Source organism: Silene latifolia, chromosome 9 (assembly GCF_048544455.1).
Source record: "Silene latifolia isolate original U9 population chromosome 9, ASM4854445v1, whole genome shotgun sequence".
Lineage (NCBI taxonomy): Eukaryota > Viridiplantae > Streptophyta > Magnoliopsida > Caryophyllales > Caryophyllaceae > Silene > Silene latifolia.
The window spans coordinates 48,797,318-48,822,040 of NC_133534.1; the positions used below are offsets into that span (position 1 = coordinate 48,797,318).

The 24,723-nt window shown below is 39.3% G+C and overlaps 1 protein-coding gene across 1 annotated transcript; it reads right to left on the reverse strand.

Annotated features, from left to right (window-relative positions):
* Positions 1-580: 580 nt before the first annotated feature.
* Positions 581-5,596, reverse strand: LOC141599731 ((6-4)DNA photolyase). The gene is made up of 14 exons (XM_074419843.1): positions 5,125-5,596; positions 4,106-4,177; positions 3,864-3,944; positions 3,598-3,777; positions 3,429-3,500; positions 3,011-3,097; positions 2,775-2,873; positions 2,603-2,686; positions 2,241-2,327; positions 2,059-2,130; positions 1,874-1,987; positions 1,388-1,475; positions 1,184-1,279; positions 581-910 (listed from the first exon to the last, which is right to left on the reverse strand). Exons 1-14 carry the CDS (start codon positions 5,518-5,520, stop codon positions 729-731), a joined length of 1,710 nt encoding a protein of 569 aa, XP_074275944.1. The 5' UTR covers positions 5,521-5,596; the 3' UTR covers positions 581-728.
* Positions 5,597-24,723: the final 19,127 nt, after the last annotated feature.

Consider the following 24,723-nt stretch of genomic DNA (forward strand, 5'->3'; position numbering starts at 1 on the left):
AAGATGTAAATAAACTAGGGTACGGTTTTAGGTATTTATAATAAAGCATAACCGACTTAAGGAAAATTGCGGAAATTATAGAGAATAATGGTTCCTTGATCGAGCCTTGAGCTACTCGATCGAGTCACCTCTTTCTCGATCGAGCCCGGATCAAGTTGATCGAGGCATCACTTGTTTCTGCTCTTTTCTTCGTGTTTTCTTCTTAACTTCCCTTCCTTCATTCTTATGGATTTCCGTGTCATGCTTCGTGTGTTCCTTCATGCCTACTCCGCGATGCCCATTTCATTCCTTTGCTCCTCAAATGCATCATTCCCGCATTAAACATAAAAAAGCGGAAGTATCGACATTCTAATATAAAAGGCATGTAATTAATATAATTTAGCACGAAAATCGTATCAAAAGCAATTAAGGGGAGGCATAAATGTGTATATAATTATGCCCATTTCATTCCTTTGCTTCTCCGAACGATTCTCCGTGAAGATTTATTAGGGGTAGCTATACCCTGTTTAGTTACTAGTTAATCGATGTAGTTGCTTTTGGGCTTTGCCCCTCTTTTGCACCCAAAAAAAAAAAAAAAAAAAAACAAATATTTCTCTGATCATCATCAAAAGCTCTAGAAAGACCAGCTCTATCTGGCATAAATCTCAGTAACTACATTACATTTATATCCGACCAAGACCTACCAATCTACCATGGCTACCAAGCATTAGTACTAGCCTATGATATATTCAATGAATCAACTTTTGTTTTAGACGACGTGGCCCCGGCTCTTGATTTACACCTTCCTCCAATTTACGTCTTAGGCTTCTCAAATCTTCTTCACTAACAACGCCATTCTTGTTTCGGTTCAATGCATACGCTTCACCCAACTTCCTCTTGCATTCTTTGCTTGCAGATTCATGCGACACCACTGTCCAGGAAATGTAGAAATGATACAACTATTTACTGTTACCCTTTGGCTCTACCATAAACGGATTATGTAAAGAAATAGGTTTGGTGACATGAACCCTAAAATCTAAAGGGGTCGTAATAGCAAAAGTGTTTCCTATTCACTCTTTTCTTCCCGGTGTAAATGGGGCTACAAGGGCAATTTTAATACTCCGTAATTAGTACTGATGCTGGTTCCAAACACAAACTTGTATTCACTTATGAGGAGGAAAGCAATATCAGCAAGGGTACTTACAAGGACTAGGATAGTCTTTTCCAATTATGCAGTTGGCCTTCTTTTGAACACTCATAGGAGCTGTCCATGGTTCATAAATGTACTGCTTAGGCATATCTGGTCATTGAAATCGTGAAACATGCATTATCGTCCATCAAGCAAACATATACACAACGGGTTATCATCACAAAAACACAGAATGGAAGAGTTGGAAGTCCACTTCACCTTTCAGTACTGGGAGAAAGTGCCTAATGAAATCGCCGTTAGGGTCATACTTCTTCCCAAAAGATATCGGCGAATAGATTCTATGGTACTGTCAATTAACAAAAACACCGTTACAAATTGTTTTCACATCCAAACATAGCATAAAGATCACTATTATGGTGTAGGTCACATATGTTCTTCCCATTTGAACTTTCCGGATCAAAGTTTTTTGCCAAACATAAATATATCTAAAACATGTACAAAAGTTATCATATGATACTGAAATATTTACAATGGGCATCAAAAGAGGTATAAGAATTACTTCACCAAAAAAGGTAAAATATAATTGCAAAAAAGTGTAGTCCAAGTTGACGAAGAATGGTCTTGAAGATCGTGCAATGTCAAATGGGAAAAACATATTCAAATAAAGGACGTCATGGTGAAGATGTTTATAGGCGATACTTGATGAAGGAGCTCACCACTCTGCTAAAAGAATTAACTACATACCTCATAGAAGAAAGATGAGCAGGAAAGCCACAGCCAATTTCCGTTGTTAATTGCCCAGTCTGAGTCAATCAATAGCCTTTCAAAAACATCACGACCTTTCTCCCAATGAATAAACTGCGAGTAGGAAGAATGAATCACAAAAGTTGAGATACAAAAGACTGCAGAAAAAAGGTTAGAAGCCATACAAGGTCGCCCCGAGTGAGAAAACACGCAACACAATGTCGAGCAAGGTGGTGCATCCATCCCCATTTATGAAGCTGCAGGGCACAAGTATTCAAACCTTTCAGAAAATCAATCTTCAAATGTAAGATTACAATGAAATCTCCACTATCAACTTTTCTTTCAGATTCAGGATTAAGGTACCAGCCTGAATCATGATGGCGTCAATCCATGGAAACCCAGTCCTTCCATCTCTCCAAGCAGCAAGAAGCTGACTGTCATCTTTCCAAGGGATCTACATCATTATTCAGACACAACGATTTAATTTGAAGTTCTACGCATTCCACATTTCCATCAGTGACAACTAGAACATGAGACTGATTGAGGCTTTCTTTTTCGGAGGGAAAGGGTCGGGGAATCAAGCCAATTTGATTTGGCTTAGAGCAGTAGAAATGGATCTCTTCAATTCCCTCCCTTCATTTTGCTCTCACAGGTAATGCAAACCTCATCTAAGGGCTCGTGAACAAAGAAAAAACAACTAACAGAAAGGTGATAAAGTTATGGGAAAACCTGCTTGCAGATTTTGTTATCCCTCATCTGGTCAAAATTAGGAGTACCTAGAGCTGCAGTGTAAAAGAAGTCTCGCCACAGCAACTGTGAGAGATCATCGAAATAAAATACTCTCAGTCTACCACAAGTTACGAGTAATTCAGCAAAATGTTCTAGAAACTACGCTGCTGACCTGTCCAAGAAGTGAAACAGGCGGAGATGTGTGATTCTTAACACTATCATAAATTTCTTGAAGCCGTTGGTAGAAGTACCTGGAAGATAGACAACCAAACTGCACACAAAATAAAATAATGTGAGAAATTTGAAAATATTTACAAGTCTAAGCTAAATTATTTCACCATGTTTCCAACAGTTCATCACAAGCAAAAATGAGACTTTTGATGAATGAAGTTGGTTGTTTTTACTTACTTTCAAATATGGTGACAGAACAGTAGTTGCAGGCTTTATAAAGGAAGATGGGTCTCCTTTTGGCTTCTCAAACTTCGCCACCCAATCCTGAGCAAACAGAACGAGAATCAAAATGTCACGAAAAATATATGTTGAAATTGCTAATAATTTTACACTCCATAATATTAGACTAGCTACAATCTATCAACTCGTATGCCAGACAGCTAAACAAAAGGCCTAAAGGCTATCTAATGAGTACTTGAAGTCCCTTCCACTAACAAAATCATACTTTCTCCGAATATAACTTTTCTTCTCAGTTGGACTTTTTCAGTCCGGAGTTTTTAAATTCTGACAGTAAATATGTCAAAAAAAAAACCTGCATATACAACTATATGATACTAAGTCAAATAAAAAGATTAGTTAGATGCAGAGGGAGTACTTTATCAAGAAGGGATTGTTTCAACCTCGTCAATGCTTCAGTTTCACCACCTTTAAATGGAGAAAATTCATGCTGCAAAAACATTCCTCGTCAACAAGACAAATTTAAACACAATACTTCAAACTACCAAGATGTCCACATAAAGATAGGAAGATTAAAAATGGCAAACCTGTCCAATATTACCATAACCTAACTCTTTAAGAGTTGGAACAAGCGACACCTGCAGGGTTCCTACGTCCCCAACAGGAGGGATAGAGAGAATCCCAGGTGAAACCGGGGAACATGCCCAAGAGGGTTCACCAGCTATCTTAAGAAATGACTTGTATGTAAGAGGAGGCTTTCCCCCATTCTGCTCAATCATCATTGAATCAAATCTCTACATCAGAAATGTTGGAGACATATGCTACATAGTATTTGTCTGTCACCAAAGATTACCTTGTTTATAATGTCTCTAGGATCGAAAAGTGTATGACTAACATGAGAGGAAACCTCAATTCCTGCTGAAGATGCATACTTCTGTAAAAACGACCACTTGTGATTAAAATACGGTTTGCTGACAGTTATATTATACGATCGTTCAAATGGATTCACTATATTTCAATATTACACATACATTAGGAAAGCGGCCAGTAGGGAGGCTATAAGTAGATAGGGTCTAGGGAAGAATGCAAGCATACCTCAACTTTAGCATCTAAAGCTTGGTAATATGGATCAGTATCATACTCAAAGCAAAGCTTCTTTATATTCCACTGCACATAAAACCACAAACTTCAATTATAGGATGTATGTTTAGAAAGAAGATATCCAACGGCATATCAAAATTGGTGCGCAAGTCTTCGAAAGTTGTCACTATTTATCCAAAAGTGGTCACTATTTGTTATTATAGGGTCTAAGAGCATCCGCAAAGGTGGGGAGGTGCCTCCCCATATGTACTCTCTCTCCTCAAATGGGGAGCCTCATTATTGCACACACTTCCCCTTAATTAGAGGCTCCACCATTTGTAGGGGAGGTTCCCATATGAAAAAGTGAGTCAAGTTCTATTAAAAAGTGGGCCAAATATATTCATGCGAGATCTTGTTTGATTCGTCTTTACGAGTGCATTAAAAATATCGAACTTTTATAATTTTTGCAAATACGTAGCTAACGATATTTACCGCGTAAAACACGCGTTGACAAACGTGAAAAAGTAAAGTGGTAAAGTGGAGTTGAAATGGGGAACCCCATTGTTGCAGAGATGTAGTTATGAAATGGGGAAGGTAAATGAAAAAGTTAGTGGAAAATTAGATGGACGAATAAGAAAAGGAAAGAGAAAATATGGGGAGCCCCATTGTTGCGGATGCTCTAATGATTATTATATCGTGGCACCATGATTAGTTGCTATGTAACATTATTATAACCACCATCTAAGTGGCTCCAGGGGCGGAACCAGGATTTACACCTAGGGGGCCGAATAAGTAATGGCACAACGTAAACCTAATTTTTTTTGTAAATTTCGCCCCCCTAAATCTGCCGCCAAAAATTTCCACTACAAGAATATAGGACACGGGCGACTACATTTAGAGACTGCAGAGAAGAGTCACCAAATTGGCGACCGAAATCAGTTTCCTATGTCATGAATTCTTGTAGTGTTCTACTACAAAAGTACAAAACCCACTTAAATTAAATTAAAATAATAAATAGAGAAAGGATTGAGAACCTGCTTAAGACAATTAATTAAGATTTGAGCAGGTTCACCCTTGAGAATTAACAATTTAGACCCAATATTGGTAAGATTGGAATCAAGGTCCGACAAACTCTCAAGCAGAAACTTGATCCGATTAACACCCGCCCGCGAAGACCCGGGTGAGAACGCACCCGGGTCAGGGTCCATATAATGCGGGTCAATAACAAAAAGCGGGTATACAAAATCAGACCCAAATGCGGCGTGTTGTAGGGCCGGGTTATCGTGGATACGGAGCCCCTTTCGGAACCACATAAGGGAGGAATTCGAACCGAATTGAGTAGCCATATTGGAAAGGAATGAGTGGGTTGGGTTCGGTGGTGGTATGGAATGGAGAATGTGGTTTGTGGAGAGGGAATTGAAGAAGCGCATTAATTTCAGTTGAGTCTTTATTTTGGCGGGTGAATGAATCAACTGGTTTTTGTTGGTTAGTAGGAAGACGAGAATGGGACCGTTTCGGTGGTTATTTGGTTATCCACGTTGGTTTTTTCTTGATCGCACAAACTTAAGTACAACTTTACAAGGGGTAACCAAATGTGTTTGGTGTGGTGGTTGCTCACCTCATCCCTTAACCATGAGGTCAGGGGTTCGATCCCTGCCAATGGGAATGGAGCAAACTCTTTGGCCAGCCGTTTACCTCTTCGTGAGAGCACGCGCGGCGAAGGGATTATACACTGTTGTCGACGGTGGACACCCCGGTTTACACCAAAAAAAAAAAAAACTTTACAAGGGGTGAGCATAGGTCCAACACGGACCGAACATCGAAAACATAAATCATATGGATCGAATATTGGATCTAAATGTCCGTTTCAGATTGGATCAAACTCGTTTCGACCCGGTCCAATTTTAGACCAAAATGGACCCAAACTAAAGATATTTTGCTATTTGGTTTTTTTTGTCAAAAGTCACCTTATATTTAGGGGTATTTTACACCCTTGTAAACGTAGTTGCTCTTTCATGTACACACATTACTCAATCATGGACTTTTTCTCATAATGTTTCCACCCTCTACTCTTCTGGCTTTCTCTCAACAAAAAAAAAGTCAAAATTTCTCTCTATTCATCCCAAAAACATAATTAAATTCTCATAAAAAATTTCAATTGAATCTCAATTTTCATACTAAACAAGATAAATTTCATTTCATAATAAATTACATTAAATTTGTTTAGGTTACGTTACTTTTATTGTTATCTTGGTTTTCATTTTTTCAATTAGGGTTTATGTGAAGGCACAACATATTGAATTAAATTTGTACCAAAATTAATTAAATGTCAGAAATAATCTCGTCATCAGAATTAATTCACTTCTTTCAATCGTCTTCAATGTCATCAAAATTTTATATTAGAACCATAATTAGTTAGAATTTGTATCAAAAAAGAAAAAAAAAATGAGGGAAACTTGATTCGGTAGAATATTGTATCAATTGCGACAAAGATTAATAAGAAGGGACTTGAATTGCAAATATTGCAAAGGTAAAGGCTAATGGTGATTGAGATCCATGAACACTAACTTATCAACGTGAATAGATTTCTTTGACATTGAATTGTAGATTATTGGTACCAAACTTTAATTGTAGAATATAAATACCTTTGAATTGTATAAATTGGAGAAAAATTTGAAGTATTACTCGCTCCTTTTAGGTTTGAAGTGAGTGTTCTTTTTCTTTGAGAGGGAAAGAAGGTCATGGAAGTTGAGAGAGGGTGGACAAAATGACAAGGGTAATAACGGAAAACATGTACATGATTGAGTAAATCATGTACATGAAAGAGCAACACCCTTTGTAAAAAGAGTACCTTATATTAATTTTTTTTGTTTTCAACTACCTTTGGTTTCTTTATTTTTGGTCAATAACTACATATGCTAATAGTATAGACAAATTAGGTTAGTTTTTCAACTTTAAACTATCTCATACGACTCTTTAATGTTTAAATCATGTCGAGATCAGATTTTGGGTAGCCATGCTGTACTTATGCTTAATTTCAGTAGATGCTCATAGTTATTATTGAAATGTGAAAAACATAAATCTTGGTCAGCTAAAGTTAAATTGTGGTTTTTATGCGGTTGATCATTGTTGTTTGATGTTAACAGAGTCATGTAAGATAGGTTAATGTCGCTAAATCGATCAAATCTCATCATATCGCGAGCTTAGGTAGTTTTTGACCAAGAAAAGAGAAAACAAAGGTAGTTTAAAACAATAAAAATAATATAAGGTAGTTTTTTTTACGAATACCCCTAAATATAAGGTAGTTTTTGACAAAAAACCCTTTGCTATTTTGTATACGATTATTAAATTTTAATTTTACTAAATAAAATAAACTAGTTGTTTGAAATAAAGATTACCTAGTTCATCGATGTTGTTGAGTTTATAATAATTTGAGTAAATTACAAATAACTCCCTTATATAATCATCTTTTTTGAAATAACTCTCTTTTATAATTTTTTATCCAAATAACTCCCTTATAAAACTTGTTTTTCAACAAATCAATGCCTCTTCACCGGAACTAAATTTATTTTTTATAATTTGATTGATTTACCCTTCTTATAACGTAATTCCTATATCGCTACTACGTTTTTGTAATACTACGGTTTTATATGTTTATGGGTACTCTATCGAGTGGGGCTTACTCTGTCGAGTAAGTATGTTTTTACGCAAAACAGTAGTCTGCTTGTTGGTTACTCGATCGAGTACGTGTGACACTCGATCGAGTAAGTCACTTACTTGATCGAGTAAGTGAGTCTTACGGGTTATTTTAGCCGGGTTTTATTAATAATGCGTGATTAGTATAAAAGGTTTTCGTCATTCTCTTTAATCACTTTTTCACCTTTCTAAAACCTTTCAAAAGAAAAGAAGTTACGTAGTTCTCTTTCATCGCGTTATTAGCAAATCCCAAGGGCTAGGATCGTCGGGTTGTCTTGTTCTTTATGCCGTTGAGATCGTCCTGTCAAGGGTAAGCTTCTTGTATAATTTTTATAATGTTTCGTTGAGTTTGGTTAAAACCCTAATTGGGTAGAAATTGGGGGTTTTGGGAGGATTATATCGATTAAGTGATAATTGTATGTATATGTGTTATAAGAGGAGGATTCGTAGAGGAACATTACTGATTAGCTGCTGTGACGGTTGATACCGTCGTCAGGTACCAAAAATAAATACCTAAGTACTACTAACAGAAGCTAGCGGTAAGTAGGGTCGATCTCCACAGGGAGGCAAAAATGAGATTTATCTGTCTAATTTTAGTCTATGAGTAACGGGTCACAATGGGGGGTTTAAAATGATTTTCTAAACTAATAAGAATAAGGAAAAGAGAATAAGAGAAGGGGATTAACCAGACAGAGAGAAACAGCTAAGACAAACGGTTCACCATAATCATCCGGTCAAGTAATCTAGGTCTCAGGTCAATGCAAATACGGTCTAAGGGGTAACGAACGTCACCTTTCGGTTCTTAATTCACCCTAAAGTGTAAACAGCTTAACTTTCGCCCTCACTGCAATACTCTATTGTTCGCTACTAGTCTACCTTTTCCAACCTTTCGGTCCAGGTCAAGGATCACTAAGAATTAAAGGTCTAATTGCGTCGACTCAATCAGACAGATACAATTAACTGCAGCATTTAACCAACAAAGACAATACCAGCATTAACCCAATAAATCGATTACTCTCCCTTCATAATTATGGATCCCCTATAGTCTAGCAGAGGGGAATTAGCTACTCATATTGATGAAACAAATAAAGATAAATAAGCAATTAATTGAAAGAGGCATTATAAGAGAGAGAATTAATTTAAGATGCATAAATTAAATAAGAGTATAAGAGAAATTAAGAGCAAACTAATTATGAATGAGAAATAAGGGAAGAGAAAATTACAATTAATCCGGAAATAGAGAGAAAAGAAGAAGCGTCGTCCGTCCCCTCTACTGACTCCAGGGAATGAATGATATATCTATTAGGTCTAAAACTATCTTATTTATACTAAGTAGTATTATTATTATTAACTAGATATAAGATAAACATAAGAATAAATCTAATCATACTCGACAATAACCTTCTCGCTGTAGCTAGTACTCGATCGAGTGATTTATCTACTCGATCAAGTACTTTTCCTGCTTTGCGCACTGAACTTCAAACGGCTGCCATTTCTTCGTTACTTGGGAAAATAGGGCGATTCCGGTGGCGTTGGAAAGCTAAGAGGACAAAATTTCATCTCCAATTGGAATCACCTGAATATCTGTTGTAGAACTCTAGATATGGCTCTCCAAAGTAGGCACTAGCAATTTGAAGTTCTTCCTTTGCTCGCCTAGCTATCTTTCTTCTTTGCGCATCCCAAACTAGCTACATTCCCGCTCCAAATTCACTCTTCCTCCAAATGCATGCTAAACGGACGGTAAAAGGCTTGATTTCACTACTTTCTGGTTCATTCCTGCAAATAAGACAAAATAACCCAAAGTAGCATATTCGGGGCATTTCGTAGCATAAAACTACGATAAAAGCATGGAAATACGTGCATAAAATAGGCTAAAAAGACTATGTAAAATGCACGTATCAAATCTCCCCAAACCAAACCTTTACTCGTCCTCGAGTAACTAAAATGCAACTAATGGAACGGAAATGATAACTCAGAGCTAGCTTAACTTGCCTACTTGAACCAGTTTAATGCAAGCTAAAATCAACAGTTACAGCTACAATGGTCAATACGCAAACGAATTATAAGATGTCCATAAATAAAGCTGGCCTATCGACCTTGCAAGACCAACAAAATCGGACTCTCACGTGGTCACTCTTCTCTCATGAAGCAAAGGGTGAAAGTATATGTATAATAGAGAAAGAGAAAACAGTCACTCACCTAGACCGCGACCTACATAACATGCATGCAACAAAGATGATAGACGATTCAAGTACTAATGCACACACTCCAACCAACAATGTCCGTCACAGCTGAGGGCTTACAAATAATTTGGGAATAGTGAGGTTCAGGTGAGAAAGGCAAAACATGTTATGGAAATGTGGAGGTAAAAGCGTCAAGCTAGTTCCTAAACAGAACCATATAAGACCGTCTGAATCTCAACTGACTAAAAAATAAACACAAAAGCCCTTCATTGGCACAAAACTCACTACCCAATACACAATCTCCTCAAAAAGATATGAACAAAACGGAGGAGTGAGACCGTCACAAGATAAAAATGAATACGTACGGTCTCAAAATACAACCAGACAACAAATTTTTGATTTTTTCATTCTTTCCTGGTTTCCTGCATACGTGATTTTGATTTTGTTTCATATTTTTTTTTTCTTTTTTCTTTTCTCCCTCCTTATATACACCAACTCCAATCAAAATACACACGGCCAAACTGCAGACGAAAAATCATACCACAAAAGACATACTAGACTAGCTTGACTAGGCAGGCTCAGTTTGGGATGTAGCTAATGGGTCAAAAAGGCAAGATTTGGCTTAAGTGGAGCTATATGGGTGAAAAATATAAGAAAAGGGGAAAATTTATAAGCACCTCCCTGCATGTGACACCGACCACAAACCCGAATGTATGCATTTGACAAGAAATCGAATGTCATAAAAGTGCAAAAATAATGAACATGCTATGCAAGGAGTACTACTCTCAATTCCTACATGAACCGGTCATGAATGTCACCAGTTATAAGGCTCTAAAACTCAGAAATTGTAGAGTAGGTTGCCAATTTATCAGGTCAAGTTTACACGGTCAGCTATATTTGAACAAAAACTCGTAGATATGCGCAAGACTCAGCTAATAACTGTCAATAAAGTGCAAGGCTCAAGTAAAAAGACAAGTTAAAGTGCAATTTCATCACGGAAATCTACCGTTCCGACTCAACCTATATGCAAAAATAAACGTGAATATTTTTTGAATTTTTTGAATTTTTAAATTTTTATGAGATTTTTGATTTTTATGAAAATAAACAACAATGCATACTGAAATTAAACGTGATAACAGAAATGCAATAAAAACAAGATGCAGACACAGATATGGATGCAAAACCTCCCCAAACCAAACCGTACAATGCCCTCATTGTACCAAAACATGGAAAGGAAATGCAAACTAAAGGAAAAAGAGAGTAAATGCGGAAAACTCACAAGATTGCGCGAATAAAGGGGCCTCCCCAAACCAGCCAGCAACATGGGAGGTCACTAATAGCTCCGAAACATCGTCACAAGAAGCTAATCCAAGCAATGGGCGTCCAAAACAGCTCGATCGAGAGGAATAGTGGTCGATCGAGTGGAATAGTGGTCGATCGAGTGCTTGTAAAAAAAAAAAGCAGCAGAAAAAGCTCTCGATCGAGTACAAAAAGTACTCGATCGAGTAATCTCCAGTGTATTCCTGCAAAACGCAGTAAAACCCGCAAAACTAACAAAGCAAGCATACTGATATAGTCTATGGTACGAAGACCAATTATTACACACAACTGAAATAAAATGCAATGTTTGAAAAACAACTAAAAAAAAAAAACTCTGGGTTGCCTCCCGGGTAGCGCTAGTTTCAGACAGGTCTCAGCTCGACCTTCTTTTTCAGCCAACTACTCTAATTGAACCCAATCAAAGCAACTCAAAGCTCGCAAATGAAACTTTGTCAAACTACGCATGTGCTACACAAAACTGTAAGTAGCACCATAATATAGTAATAGCATAGGAAATTGAAATGCAAGATCGTTTAAGCCTAACGAATTTCCTATGACAGCTCCCAAAATCATTCACAAGATAATTCTGCCCTCCAGCTAAGGGCGGAATATAAAAACTCAAAATAACCGCAGGTGGAAAATGAAGGAGCTCAACAGCATTCAACTTAAAAATAACGCGAGTAGAATTTAAATGCTCAGACGGGTAAGAACTGTGAGGTGAAGGAGTCTGGTCAGCTAAAGGTGAAGGTGGATAATCATCCCAGATGCAAGGGGTTGTAAAGTCAATTGGGTCAATCGGGTCCTCTATAATAGGCTCATCATCTATATCATCATAAGTATCCCAATTGACCTCAAGACTATCTAAATCTACCTCCTCACTCTCCTTATCGCTAGACTCGTCAAAATGGAGATTCTCAAAGAGAGCCTTCAAATCACCCTCACTATCAGTGCAAGAATCATAAAGGGGTTCTAAACTATCCTCATAAAAAGGATTGTCAACCACGCTAGTGGTCTCCTCTATGTCTCCGTCAGCACTTCCTAGATTGGTTTCTAAGGTCTCACCCACCCTCTCATTTGAGTCAACATGAAGAGAAAAGTTAGGTTTAAGAGATTCAGCAGGAAACCAATCAAAGAATTCTAATACCTCATTTACGGGGATTCCTTCGAAATCCCACTTACCAATAGATTCTAGGTATGCTCGCGTAGGGTCATTCATACCCCGGAAGATAGTCCAGCACAATTGGAGTTCAGAAAATGCATCTCGTCTGGGCTCGAGCCACTCCAAAAACCTGGCTAAATAAGTACCAAAAATTTCGTTCTCTTCCTGCGGAAAGAGAAGAACGAAAGACATAATAACGGTCTCAAGGAACCGAAGCTCCTTAAGACAAGAAATAAACTAAATAAAAAACAGATAAAACTGCGCTGCCTCCCCGGCAACGGCGCCAAAATTTGATACCGTCGTCAGGTACCAAAAATAAATACCTAAGTACTACTAACAGAAGCTAGCGGTAAGTAGGGTCGATCTCCACAGGGAGGCAAAAATGAGATTTATCTGTCTAATTTTAGTCTATGAGTAACGGGTCACAATGGGGGGTTTAAAATGATTTTCTAAACTAATAAGAATAAGGAAAAGAGAATAAGAGAAGGGGATTAACCAGACAGAGAGAAACAGCTAAGACAAACGGTTCACCATAATCATCCGGTCAAGTAATCTAGGTCTCAGGTCAATGCAAATACGGTCTAAGGGGTAACGAACGTCACCTTTCGGTCCTTAATTCACCCTAAAGTGTAAACGACTTAACTTTCGCCCCCTCACCGCAATACTCTATTGTTCGCTACTAGTCTACCTTTTCCAACCTTTCGGTCCAGGTCAAGGATCACTAAGAATTAAAGGTCTAATTGCGTCGACTCAATCAGACAGATACAATTAACTGCAGCATTTAACCAACAAAGACAATACCAGCATTAACCCAATAAATCGATTACTCTCCCTTCATAATTATGGATCCCCTATAGTCTAGCAGAGGGGAATTAGCTACTCATATTGATGAAACAAATAAAGATAAATAAGCAATTAATTGAAAGAGGCATTATAAGAGAGAGAATTAATTTAAGATGCATAAATTAAATAAGAGTATAAGAGAAATTAAGAGCAAACTAATTATGAATGAGAAATAAGGGAAGAGAAAATTACAATTAATCCGGAAATAGAGAGAAAAGAAGAAGCGTCGTCAGTCCCCTCTCATCGACTCCAGGGGAATGAATGATATATCTATTAGGTCTAAAACTATCTTATTTATACTAAGTAGTATTATTATTATTAACTAGATATAAGATAAACATAAGAATAAATCTAATCATACTCGACAATAACCTTCTCGCTGTAGCTAGTACTCGATCGAGTGATTTATCTACTCGATCAAGTACTTTTCCTGCTTTGCGCACTGAACTTCAAACGGCTGCCATTTCTTCGTTACTTGGGAAAATAGGGCGATTCCGGTGGCGTTGGAAAGCTAAGAGGACAAAATTTCATCTCCAATTGGAATCACCTGAATATCTGTTGTAGAACTCGAGATATGGCTCTCCAAAGTAGGCACTAGCAATTTGAAGTTCTTCCTTTGCTCGCCTAGCTATCTTTCTTCTTTGCGCATCCCAAACTAGCTACATTCCCGCTCCAAATTCACTCTTCCTCCAAATGCATGCTAAACGGACGGTAAAAGGCTTGATTTCACTACTTTCTGGTTCATTCCTGCAAATAAGACAAAATAACCCAAAGTAGCATATTCGGGGCATTTCGTAGCATAAAACTACGATAAAAGCATGGAAATACGTGCATAAAATAGGCTAAAAAGACTATGTAAAATGCACGTATCAACGGTCTTGTGGTTGCTATTCCAGGTAGGGTTTCCCTACTCGGTTATTGTTTACATGTATTGTGGTGGTTGTTCATTGTTGGTTTATATCATATCGGAATTGGTAAATGGTAATTGTTGTGGTATAACGTGGTTGTTGTATAATTGTCTGTGGTTTGCGAGGTGCGTCCTCGGTTGAGTGGAGTCACTTGGGGGAGTGGCTTCACGCCCTTGATTCGCCCTCTGTGGAACCGCCACAGAGGGGATGTGCACATTTAGGAACTTGGGTTATCACTCGGATGAGATGAGCGGGGCTTAGGTGGGAACGGCTGCGGTCCCCCACTGGCGGTGTGGAATACTTGTTGCGATGAGTATTCTGGCAGGACTACACACTTTAGTGTGTGTAGTCAGGTGTGTGGTGATATGATGGAGACTGGTTGGTTCGATTGGATTGTTGTATTGCTTTTGTTATATTGTTTTATGTAAACAGTAACTGACCCCGGTTTAAATGTTTTGAAAATTGTGGTGATCCATTCGGGGATGGTGAACAGTTATTGAGCAGGTATGAGTTGATGCGCATGGGATAGCTGGGTTGAGTTGCCACGAGATGTCTAGAAGTCTTCCGCTGTGTCATAAACATTCTTTTACATTATTTGGTTTAGTATTTTTGGGAACAGATGTATTGTACTTTGTCAGTTTTGGTTTTGGACTTATATCACTTTAAATTCATTTATTAAAGTATGTTTCTTTATTGTCTATTTGATATACATTGCCTCAGGTAACCAAGATGGTAGCACTTCCATGCTTTAAGTGGTCCTGGTAAGGCACTTGGGGTATGGGGGTGTTACAAAGTGGTATCAGAGAGACGATTTTGGAACCTGTAACTAATGAACCCAATGAAATTAGAGAGTCAAAATAAAATGAACCCGGGTAGGAGTTGTTAGGAGCTAATGCAAAGACTTGGGAGACGTCCTAAAGTCGCGATCTCGCCCTACAACTTTGAACCGGTCATTATGGGGTGTGTCTTGGATCGTTATGTGTTTATCTAATTATGTTAGAAAGGTGTTATGTGAATTGGTGGATGAATGCATGTGGAGGATGGAGAATGTTGTGGTGAAAGGTGATAAGTAATATGAGTATATGTGTTAATATGAATGGTGGAATGGCATGATAAGTGATTTCTAATGTGGCTTATTAGAAACATGTGAAATAGGACGTTGTTTGTTGTATGTATACGTATATTTTTCGATTTATATATTGATGCGTGTATTTTATATAAGGTTTTTACCTCATTTTTACACGCATTTCTTGGTTATTTATGTGGCATCTAGCTATAAATGCCCCGAATATTCTACTTTGGTTTGTTTTGCTTTATTTGCAGTACGAACCAGAAAGGAGCGAAATCAAGCCTGAACTTGTCATAGTTGCTTGCATTTTGGAGAACAAGGAATCGGAGCCCGGAATCTGTTGCTTAGAGATGCGTGAAGTGACCTCGAAAGGTGTCAAGGAGTCTACCCGTGCTTATATAGCTCGATCGACCAGTTTTGCTACTCTTCATGGTCGATCGAATGCTTTATCCATCAATAACCGCTCGATCGAGCTCTACCTTTACTCGATCGAGATAGCTTCTCTTTGAAGTGTTCGATCGAACGCTGTCTTTACTCGATCGAACGGATTTCCAAGTTTTCTTCTCGATCGAGTTGTTTCATTTCACTCGATCGAGAGCCTGTATATCTTAGGCGGGCTTTGAGCTATTTTCAAGATTTGGTTTTGTAATTAGGATATAAGGTTATGACGGCAGTCATAATCTATCCCTCTTCGCTCCCTTCCTTCGACACTTTCTCTACTCTCTAGACTTTTGCTCTTGAACCCTACTTCGGATTTTCTTGCTTGTAATCGGCACTCTCTATTCTACTCTTGATCTTGAATCAATTACTTGTTCTATTGCCTATTTTCCCCTTTAATCTCTATTGTTGCTTTTCTCTTTTCATAACTTTATTATGTTGAATTTCTGTGGTTATTGTATTGTTGTTGCTCGTTCAATGATTATGCATAGCTGATTCTCCCTTGCTAAGACATAGGGGAGCCATGATTTTAAGGAAATTGTGAAATAGGTGATTAGACTTGATGCGAATTTGATCTATGTTGTTAATCGCTACATATAATTGTTCTTGTCTTTTTGAGTCGACGCAATTAGGTAATAAATCACGGTACGCCTTGACCTAGATCGGAAGATTGGAAAAGGTAAGACCTGTAGCGAACATTAGGGCACATTAGTGAGAGCGGAAGCTAAGCTTGTAGTGTCTTAGGGTAAATTGAGACCGGAAGGAGATATTCATTACCTTATAGATCGAATTTGCATTGATCTGAGACCCCAGAATACGATTTCTAAGAATCATGGTGAACCGACTGTCTTAGCTACTTTCTCTCTGCTTAATTGTTATCAATTCTCTTCTTTAATTTTCTTACTCTACTTCTCTTCTTTGATCTCCATAGATTAGAACAATCATTAAAAAAAAACCCTCCAAGAAACTGTGACTCAGACGGACTTAGTTTAGCAGACATTTTCCCATCTCCCTGTGGAGATCGACCCTATTTACCGCTGACTTCTGTTGGTAGTATTTAGGTATTTATTTTTGATACTAAAACAACGATATCAAATTTTGGCGCCGTTGCCGGGGAGGTGGCGTAATTTTGTTGCTTATATTAAGTCTGTCTCTTGTCTCAAGGAATTTATTCCTTGAGATTGATCTCATATTTTTCCAAGTGCTTTATTAGTTTTGCAGGAAATCTGTTCTAGAAGAGAACATCGTCATACCTGCTCTTCTGTAATCACTATTTGCTGAACATACCGAATATAGCCAGCCATTCAGAACCTACGGTGGATTCTCTGCCCAAAGGCTTCTTGCTTCCTACTATTGATGCAGGGACCTTTGGAATCCATCCGTCTTATATACAGCTAGTTGAGAGAAATCTCTTCAAAGGGGTGCCTGGCGAGGATCCATGTAAGCACATAAAGCTGTTTACAGAGTACTGCTCCACCATTCCTTTAGCTGCTGGGGTGACACAAGATAGGGTCAAGGGAGTCCTTTTTCCCTTTTCTTTGACTGATGACGCCCGAGAATGGTTGCGAGATTTCGACATGGAAGCTGCCGGTGTTACTGACTGAAGTTCCCTTGCTTTAGCCTTCTACAGACGATACTTCCCACCACATCGTACTAATGTGTTGAGAAGCCAGATTACTGCATTTGAGCAATTGCCTACTGAAGATTTGAATGGGGCTTGGACTAGGTTCAAGAGACTTGTTCGTTCTGTACCTCATCATGGCTTCAAGCGTTGGTTTCTATGTACCCAATTCTATAATGGGTTATATCCTGACCAGAGAGCTATTCTTGACAACGCGGCTAAGGGGAGGTTCCAGAAAAATGTTGAAGATGATCAAGGATGGCACCTTATTGAAGAAATGGCTATTCACGTAGCTGAATATGGAAATCTCAGAGGAGGTTGGCGCGTGAATGAATCCGTGGTAGCTGAGTTGGAAAGTCCCAGTGAAAGGTTAGACATTCCGGAGGTTTTACAAACTACGGGAGTGCATGAACAAGTTTATGCCATAACTGAGCAGGAAGTGATTTGTGGTAGATGCGGTACGGAGGGGCATGACCCTATTACTTGCATGGCAGATGTGGAGCGCGTCCGTGCTTATCAAAAATTCAAGCAAGGAGTGCCATTCTCTAACCTATATGAAGATTTGACAATGGCAAGTACCTCTATTCCTTCTAAACCAATGCCACAACCAGTTGATACACCCTCTACAATTGAAGAGCTTGTAGAGTTGAAGTCTTTAGTAATGAACTTAACACTTCAGTTCGGAAAGAAGTCCGACGAAAATGATAATGCTATAGAGGAGCTGCAAGACCAAGTTGCACGTCTCTCATTTGCGCAAAGTCAAGTGAATCACTCACCTCGTTGTGACCCGATCAATGCCATAAATCTCCGAAGAGGACTTACTTATGATGGACCGAAAATGCCGGAAGACGGGGTCGTGACTGCTGATGAGACCCCGGATATTGATTTTGAGGCGTTAAGTAACGATGTCCCTGCTGAACATCGTACTGTAGCTCGATCGAGTGATATTCCAATTCGATCGAGTGATATTCTCTCCATAGATACTCGATCGAACACTCCCTATGTTTGATCGAGAGAGGCTCCAATTGACGAACTTGATCAAGGAAATGATTCTTCTCGATCGAGTAACATGCCCAACAAGACTGTTCGATCGAGTGATTTAGCCCCTCGATCGAAATATGCTGAAATTGAAGAACTCGATCAAGAGGCACATATTACTCGATCGAGTACTTTGCCTGAAGAAACAGTTCGATCGAGTGGGGATAATGCTCGATCGAACACATGTGCTAGCGGGAGTGCTATTTCAAAGCCTAATTCCGCTACCGTGTCGTCTTCCTCTGCTGCGGAGACGTCACGTTCTGATAAAGGTAAAGAGAAGGTCGCAGGCCCGCTTATTTCTACCAGGGTTCCTTATCCGGGACGTCTAAAAGATGCTAAGGTCGAGCGACAGTATGGTAAGTTCGTGGACGTGGTCAAGAATCTTCAGGTAACCGTCCCCTTTACTGAACTTATTACCCAGGTACCTACTTACACAAAATTTATGAAAGACATTTTGACGCGTAAGAGAGAGCTTAGTGAATTCGAGACTGTTGCATTATGGAAGAGTCTAGTAATTTACTTCTTAATAAAGCTCCACCAAAAATGAAAGACCCGGGTAGTTTCTCTATTACCTGTACTATCGGGAATGAAGTGATAGACAAGGCTCTCTGTGATTTAGGAGCCAGTGTCAGTGTCATGCCTTTTTCTGTCTGCAAGAAACTTAATATGGGTCACCTTAAAATGACTAACATCACTTTATAGATGGCTGATAGATCTGTTAGACAACCTTTGGGTATCTTAGAGGACGTGCCTGTTAGAGTGGGCAAGTTCTTTATTCCAGTGGACTTTATTGTTTTAGACATAACTGAGGATACCCGGACCCCAATTATACTAGGAAGACCATTCTTATGTACAGCTGGGGCCATTATTGATATCAAATAAGGGCGTTTGACTCTTGCAGTGGGGGATGATGCGATCACTTTTAGTTTGCCTGGTACTCTAGCTCGACCAATGATAGAGGATACTTGTTATTCAGTTAATATTGTTGACGAGTCTGTGTATGAGCTCTGGTCGGATTCCTTTATAAAGGATCCACTAGAAGCTTTGATGCTTTTGGATGAGTGTGCAGATAACCTAGAGAACAATGATTCTATGTTGGATTTGCTTGAAGCTGCCTTAGATGAGCATGAACTCACCGACGCTGAAGGAGAGAGAGTGGAACAAATGATCAATACTCTTTGCGCCATAGAGGTAAAGGTACCTGAGCGTAAGCCTCTTCCTTCCCATCTTAAATATGCTTTCTTGGATGATACAGAGCAATATCCATGTGGGTTAATATCCGTATACTACCCTTCGAATTAAGGATTATAACGCAAAATATATATGTAGTTTATAGTCATAAAACGAAAAACATGATGAAAACGATAAAGATGTAGAAATCAACCTCGGGTCCTTTGTAGTGCGGCGTAAAGATCAGAAATCAACAGAGATTTCCTCCTAATTGAAACACCCAAGACCGTCTGAGATTATGCCCTTGTGCTAGAAGAGAATTCTCTAATTGTCTTGCAATATTGAGAGAATTTGTGTGAGGTTTTCTTAGATGAGAGATCTAGGTTTCGAGAGGATCAATTCCAAAACCCTAGCTATGTTGTAAATGAATTAGCATTAGGTCACAAAAGAGAGAGAGCTCTCTTTTGTCTAAAACCCTTCGGCCAAACCGAGTGAAGGAGCCCAAATGGGCTTTTCATTTTCTCTTCACTTAAACTCGCGGTCCGGTCCATAGCTTACTAAGTGTATACGACGCGGTTTAATTATAAATCTATATCGGTTATCGGAAATTAAGGCATCAACTAATAATACGGGTTAGTTGAATTATTAATACATGTCCGACAAAAAAATATTGTATAATTATATTCAATATACATTTAATTAAATATAAAACGTTTATATTTAATTTTACGAATTAACTGGTTAATTCGCCTTTAGCCCATGATATTTAATCCGTATTAAATATAACATCTCAACATCACATTTTGACTAATTATTAGTCAAATAACTCGAACTAACTGGTTAGTCAAATTTGGCATCTACATGATTGTATTTTCATACCGTCACATCACTCAAACGTATCCTATAGGTGTGACTTTTAGGGACCAGTTGATCACCGCCATCCGTATGACAATAACGTCAAACTTATCTAGCAAGCCAACCGTTATTGATAAACGTGGATCAACTGATAATAATACCAAAAGTATGCCCTTTGATCCTTTTAGAGGTTTATAAGTCCTTGCACTAATTGTTAAGGACACCAACCCCAACAAGCTCCCACTTGTCCGTACAAGTGTATGTGCAATGACGTTATCCGCACTAACCTGGAGGACACAAGTTCCAACAAACTCCCACTTGTCCGTACAAGTGTATGTGCGATAACCGATTCTCATATTCATTTAAAATTTCTCCCACTCAATGTAAAACAATTTGCAGATCTGGATCCGCAAAGGTCGTATTTTACAATCGATCTGTATCTAGAGTGGTTTCCCGACTAGAGAGTAACTTAACCGATAAAACGAATCCGTATCCGAGCATGGCCATGCATTTCGATTCTGACTCCTCGAGTGGCCCGAGAAATATCGAGTACGATAAAGGCTGAATATTTCCTTCAACTCGAACTCCTTCCGATCTAAGCACAGCATGAAATGACCCAGAAAAAATCTACTTGGCCCCCTGTTACGGATGACCGTGAGAAAGAAACCAAAGTCACCCAAAATCTGCCTTAGTCTCAAGAGACAGTCGATAGTCAAAGAATCGACTCTTAGGATCACCATGGAAGTCCTATCCACGACCGGGCAACGAATGTTATAAAACATTTAGGACTCCACGTCGATGTCACAATTGTGTCCTACGAAATATCCGTATAAATCGCCTCTGTGATTGGTCAGTCAACCGGTTGACTTATGGCTCGTTGAACCCACCATCAACCAACGTCACAAAATAATTTCCAGAGTTATCAGCTCATGTGGGCAATTAAGGACTGAAAAATATAATGTTCGTTCAGTTCACTTTGTGGTGTTCAAAAATTGTCGCACAATTCCACATGAAAAACAAAATATATATATAAACATCAAAACGATGATGTCGTATAGAGTACACAAGAAAATGAATCTAATCCATAAAAGAGTACTACAACTCAGGAACACGTTTAATTCCCATGGAATTAACATGCCCTTCATGCTAATCTTGTCGTAATGGTTTAGTGAGAGGATCTGCTATATTAACATGTGTAGCAATCTTTTCTATCACTACTTCCTTTTGCTCCACGTAATCTCGGATTAGATGAGCTTTCCGTTGTACATGTCTAGACGCGACATAGTACTCGGACTCGATCGTAGAATCTCTTTGTAACATATTGTTTGGAACTCTTCCAGCTGACTGAAGCACCATTAAGAGTAAAAACGAATCCAGATCGAGATTTCGAGTCATCTCGATTCATAAGTCAATGCCCAATCTTTAGTCCTCCGTAGGTACTTAAGAATGTTCTTGATGACCATCCAATGTGAATTACCCGGATCTTTGTTGGAATCGACTTGTCATACTCAATGCATATGCCACGTCAGGACGTGTGCATATCATGGCATACATGATTGATCCTATAGCCGAAGCATAAGGAATCCGTGTCATGCGCTCTTTCTCTTCCGGTGTCTCTGGTGCCTGAGACTTGCTTAAATGCACCCCTGGAGCCATAGGAAGAAACCCCTTCTTGGAGTTAGTCATGCTGAATCTCTCTAGGACTTTGTCTATGTAAGACTCTGATCGAGAGATAACATCCGTCGTGATCTATCTCGATAGATACGGATGCCCGGAATTCTTTGTGCCTCACCCAGATCTTTCATCCGGAAATGGTTTTTCAACCATACTTTCACCGAAGATAAGAGAGGTATGTCATTCCCAATCAGGAGTATGTCGTCAACATACAATATTAGGAAGACAATCTTGCTCCCACTCGACTTGATATATAAACATGGTTCCTCGACCGATCAAGTAAATCCATTTTCTTTTATCACTTGGTCGAAGCGATGATTCCAACTCCTTGATGCTTGCTTAAGTCCATAAATGGAACGCTTAAGCTTGCACACTTTCTTAGGATGTCTTTGGATCGATGAAACCTTCGGGTTGTACCATGTACAACTCTTCCTCCAAAAAGCCGTTTAAGAAGGCGGTTTTCACGTCCATTTGCCAAATTTCATAGTCATGAAAAGCGACGATCGCTAAGATAATCCGAATGGAACGCAGCATGACTACGGGTGCAAAAATCTCATCGTAGTGCAAACCTGGCACTTGGGTGAAACCTTTAGCAACTAGTCGTGCTTTGTAGATATCTTGTTGACCTTCCACAGAATGCTTTATCTTGTAAAGCCATTTGCATTGAAGGGGACGAACCTTAGCGGGTAAGTCAACAAGATCCCACACGTTGTTCTCATACATGGAGTCCATCTCGGATTGCATGGCCTCAAGCCATAGCTTTGAGTCGAATCGGTCATGGCACCTTTATAGGTTGCGGGTTCACTACTCGTTAAGAGTAGAACGTCATCTATATCATGTTCCTCGACCATACCGATGTATCTGTCCGGAGGAATAGAGACTCTTCCCGACCTCCTAGGTTCCTCAGGAATGTTAACCGCAGCCGGGATTGAAGGAATAGGTTCCTCCAATAGTTGCTCGGTATTTGGTTTTGGAATCTCCGACAGGTCGAAGGTTCTATCACTCTTTGCATTCTCGAGAAATTCCTTCTCTAAGAATGTCGCACTAGCCGCAACAAAAACACGTTGTTCGGTTGGCGAATAGAAGTAATGACCAAGTGTTCCTTTAGGATAACCTATAAAGAATGTCTTGACTGATCGCGGGCCGAGCTTATCCTCGTGTCTCCACTTGACATAAGCCTCGCAGCCCCAAACCCGTATAAAGGACAAGTTAGGGACCGTTCCCTTCCATAGTTCATATGGAGTCTTGTCAACATCTTTAGACGGACTTTGTTAAGTATTAGAGCGGTGACATAAGAGCATAACCCCATAATGAATCGGGTAAAACCGTGTGACTCATCATGGATCGAACCATATCAAGTAGTGTTCGATTTCTCCGTTCGGACACACCATTCAATTGAGGTGTTCCAGGTGGAGTTAAGCGTAGGGCAATCCCACGAGTCTTTGAGGTGATGATCAAACTCGTGAGAAAGATACTCGCCACCACGATCCGAACGTAGTGTTTTAATCTTTCTACCCAATAGGTTTCGCACCCTATTCTCGGTATTCTTTGAATTTCTCAAAGGATTCACTTTTATGCTTCATTAAGTAGACATAGCCATATCTACTTAAATCGTCCGTGAAAGTGATGAAATACCTATAGCCTTCTCGTGCGGTGATTGACATAGGTCCACATACATCCGTGTGTATGAGTCCTAATAGGTCGACAGCGCGCATTCCAACACCTTTGAAGGAAATACGAGTTATTTTACCGATGAGACATGATTCACACGTGCCAAATGATTGAAAACCAAAGGCCGAGATAGCTCCATGTTTGATGAGTCGTTATACGCGTTTCTCATTAATGTGTCCCATACGGCGGTGCCATAGATACGTTTGATCTTTGTCACCAACCTTTAACTTTTTATTCATTACGTGTAATATTTCCGTGGTCTGATCTAAAACATAAATTCCGTTCATGGAGATTGCCTTGCCATAAATCATATCGTGTAATGAGAAAATGCAATTATTATTCTCTATTACAAATGAAAATTCAAGCTTGTAAAGTGCGGCGAAATAATGTTTTGGAAAGACTGGGTACATAATAGCAATCATATAATGATAACTCAAATCCGCTAGGAAGCTGGATCACATATGTCCCCTTTGAGATGGCAGCTACTCTTGCTCCATTCCCAACACACAGGTCCACCTCACCCTTTACGAGGGGTTCGATGTTTCGGAGCCCCTGCACATGATTACACAGATGAGAACCACAACCAGTATCAAGTACCCAAGTTCCGTAACTTGCGTGGTTAATCTCAATCATATGAATAAAAGTAGTAGAGGAAGAAGACATACCAACAGGTTTAACACGACCTGCCTTTAAGTCCTCATGGTATAATGGACATGTACGCCTCCAATGCCCGATCTTGTGGCGGTGGTGACACTCCATGTTACCATCCTTGCTCTTTGTCGCGCTTGATGAGTTGCTCGACTCACCAGACCACTCTTACCGAACTCGACTTCTTGAACTTCGGTTTACCTCGCTAGGTTTGCACGAGCTTTGCCCTTACCTTTCCCTTTGTTGGACACAACGAGAACATCTTGTTTCAAGCTCCCACTGAACTTCATGTCCTTCTCGGCCCTGCACGAGAAGGGAGTGCAGTTCATGGGGAGTCTTC

Coding starts and splice junctions, on each gene's coding strand:
- LOC141599731 (XM_074419843.1), bottom strand. CDS start 5,520: ATGCGCTTCTTCAATTCCCTCTCCACAAACCACATTCTCCATTCCATA. Junction 2,687..2,774: donor CTGTTTCACTTCTTGGACAG/GTCAGCAGCGTA, acceptor GATCTCTCACAG/TTGCTGTGGCGAGACTTCTT. Junction 2,131..2,240: donor TTGACGCCATCATGATTCAG/GCTGGTACCTTA, acceptor TGTGCCCTGCAG/CTTCATAAATGGGGATGGAT.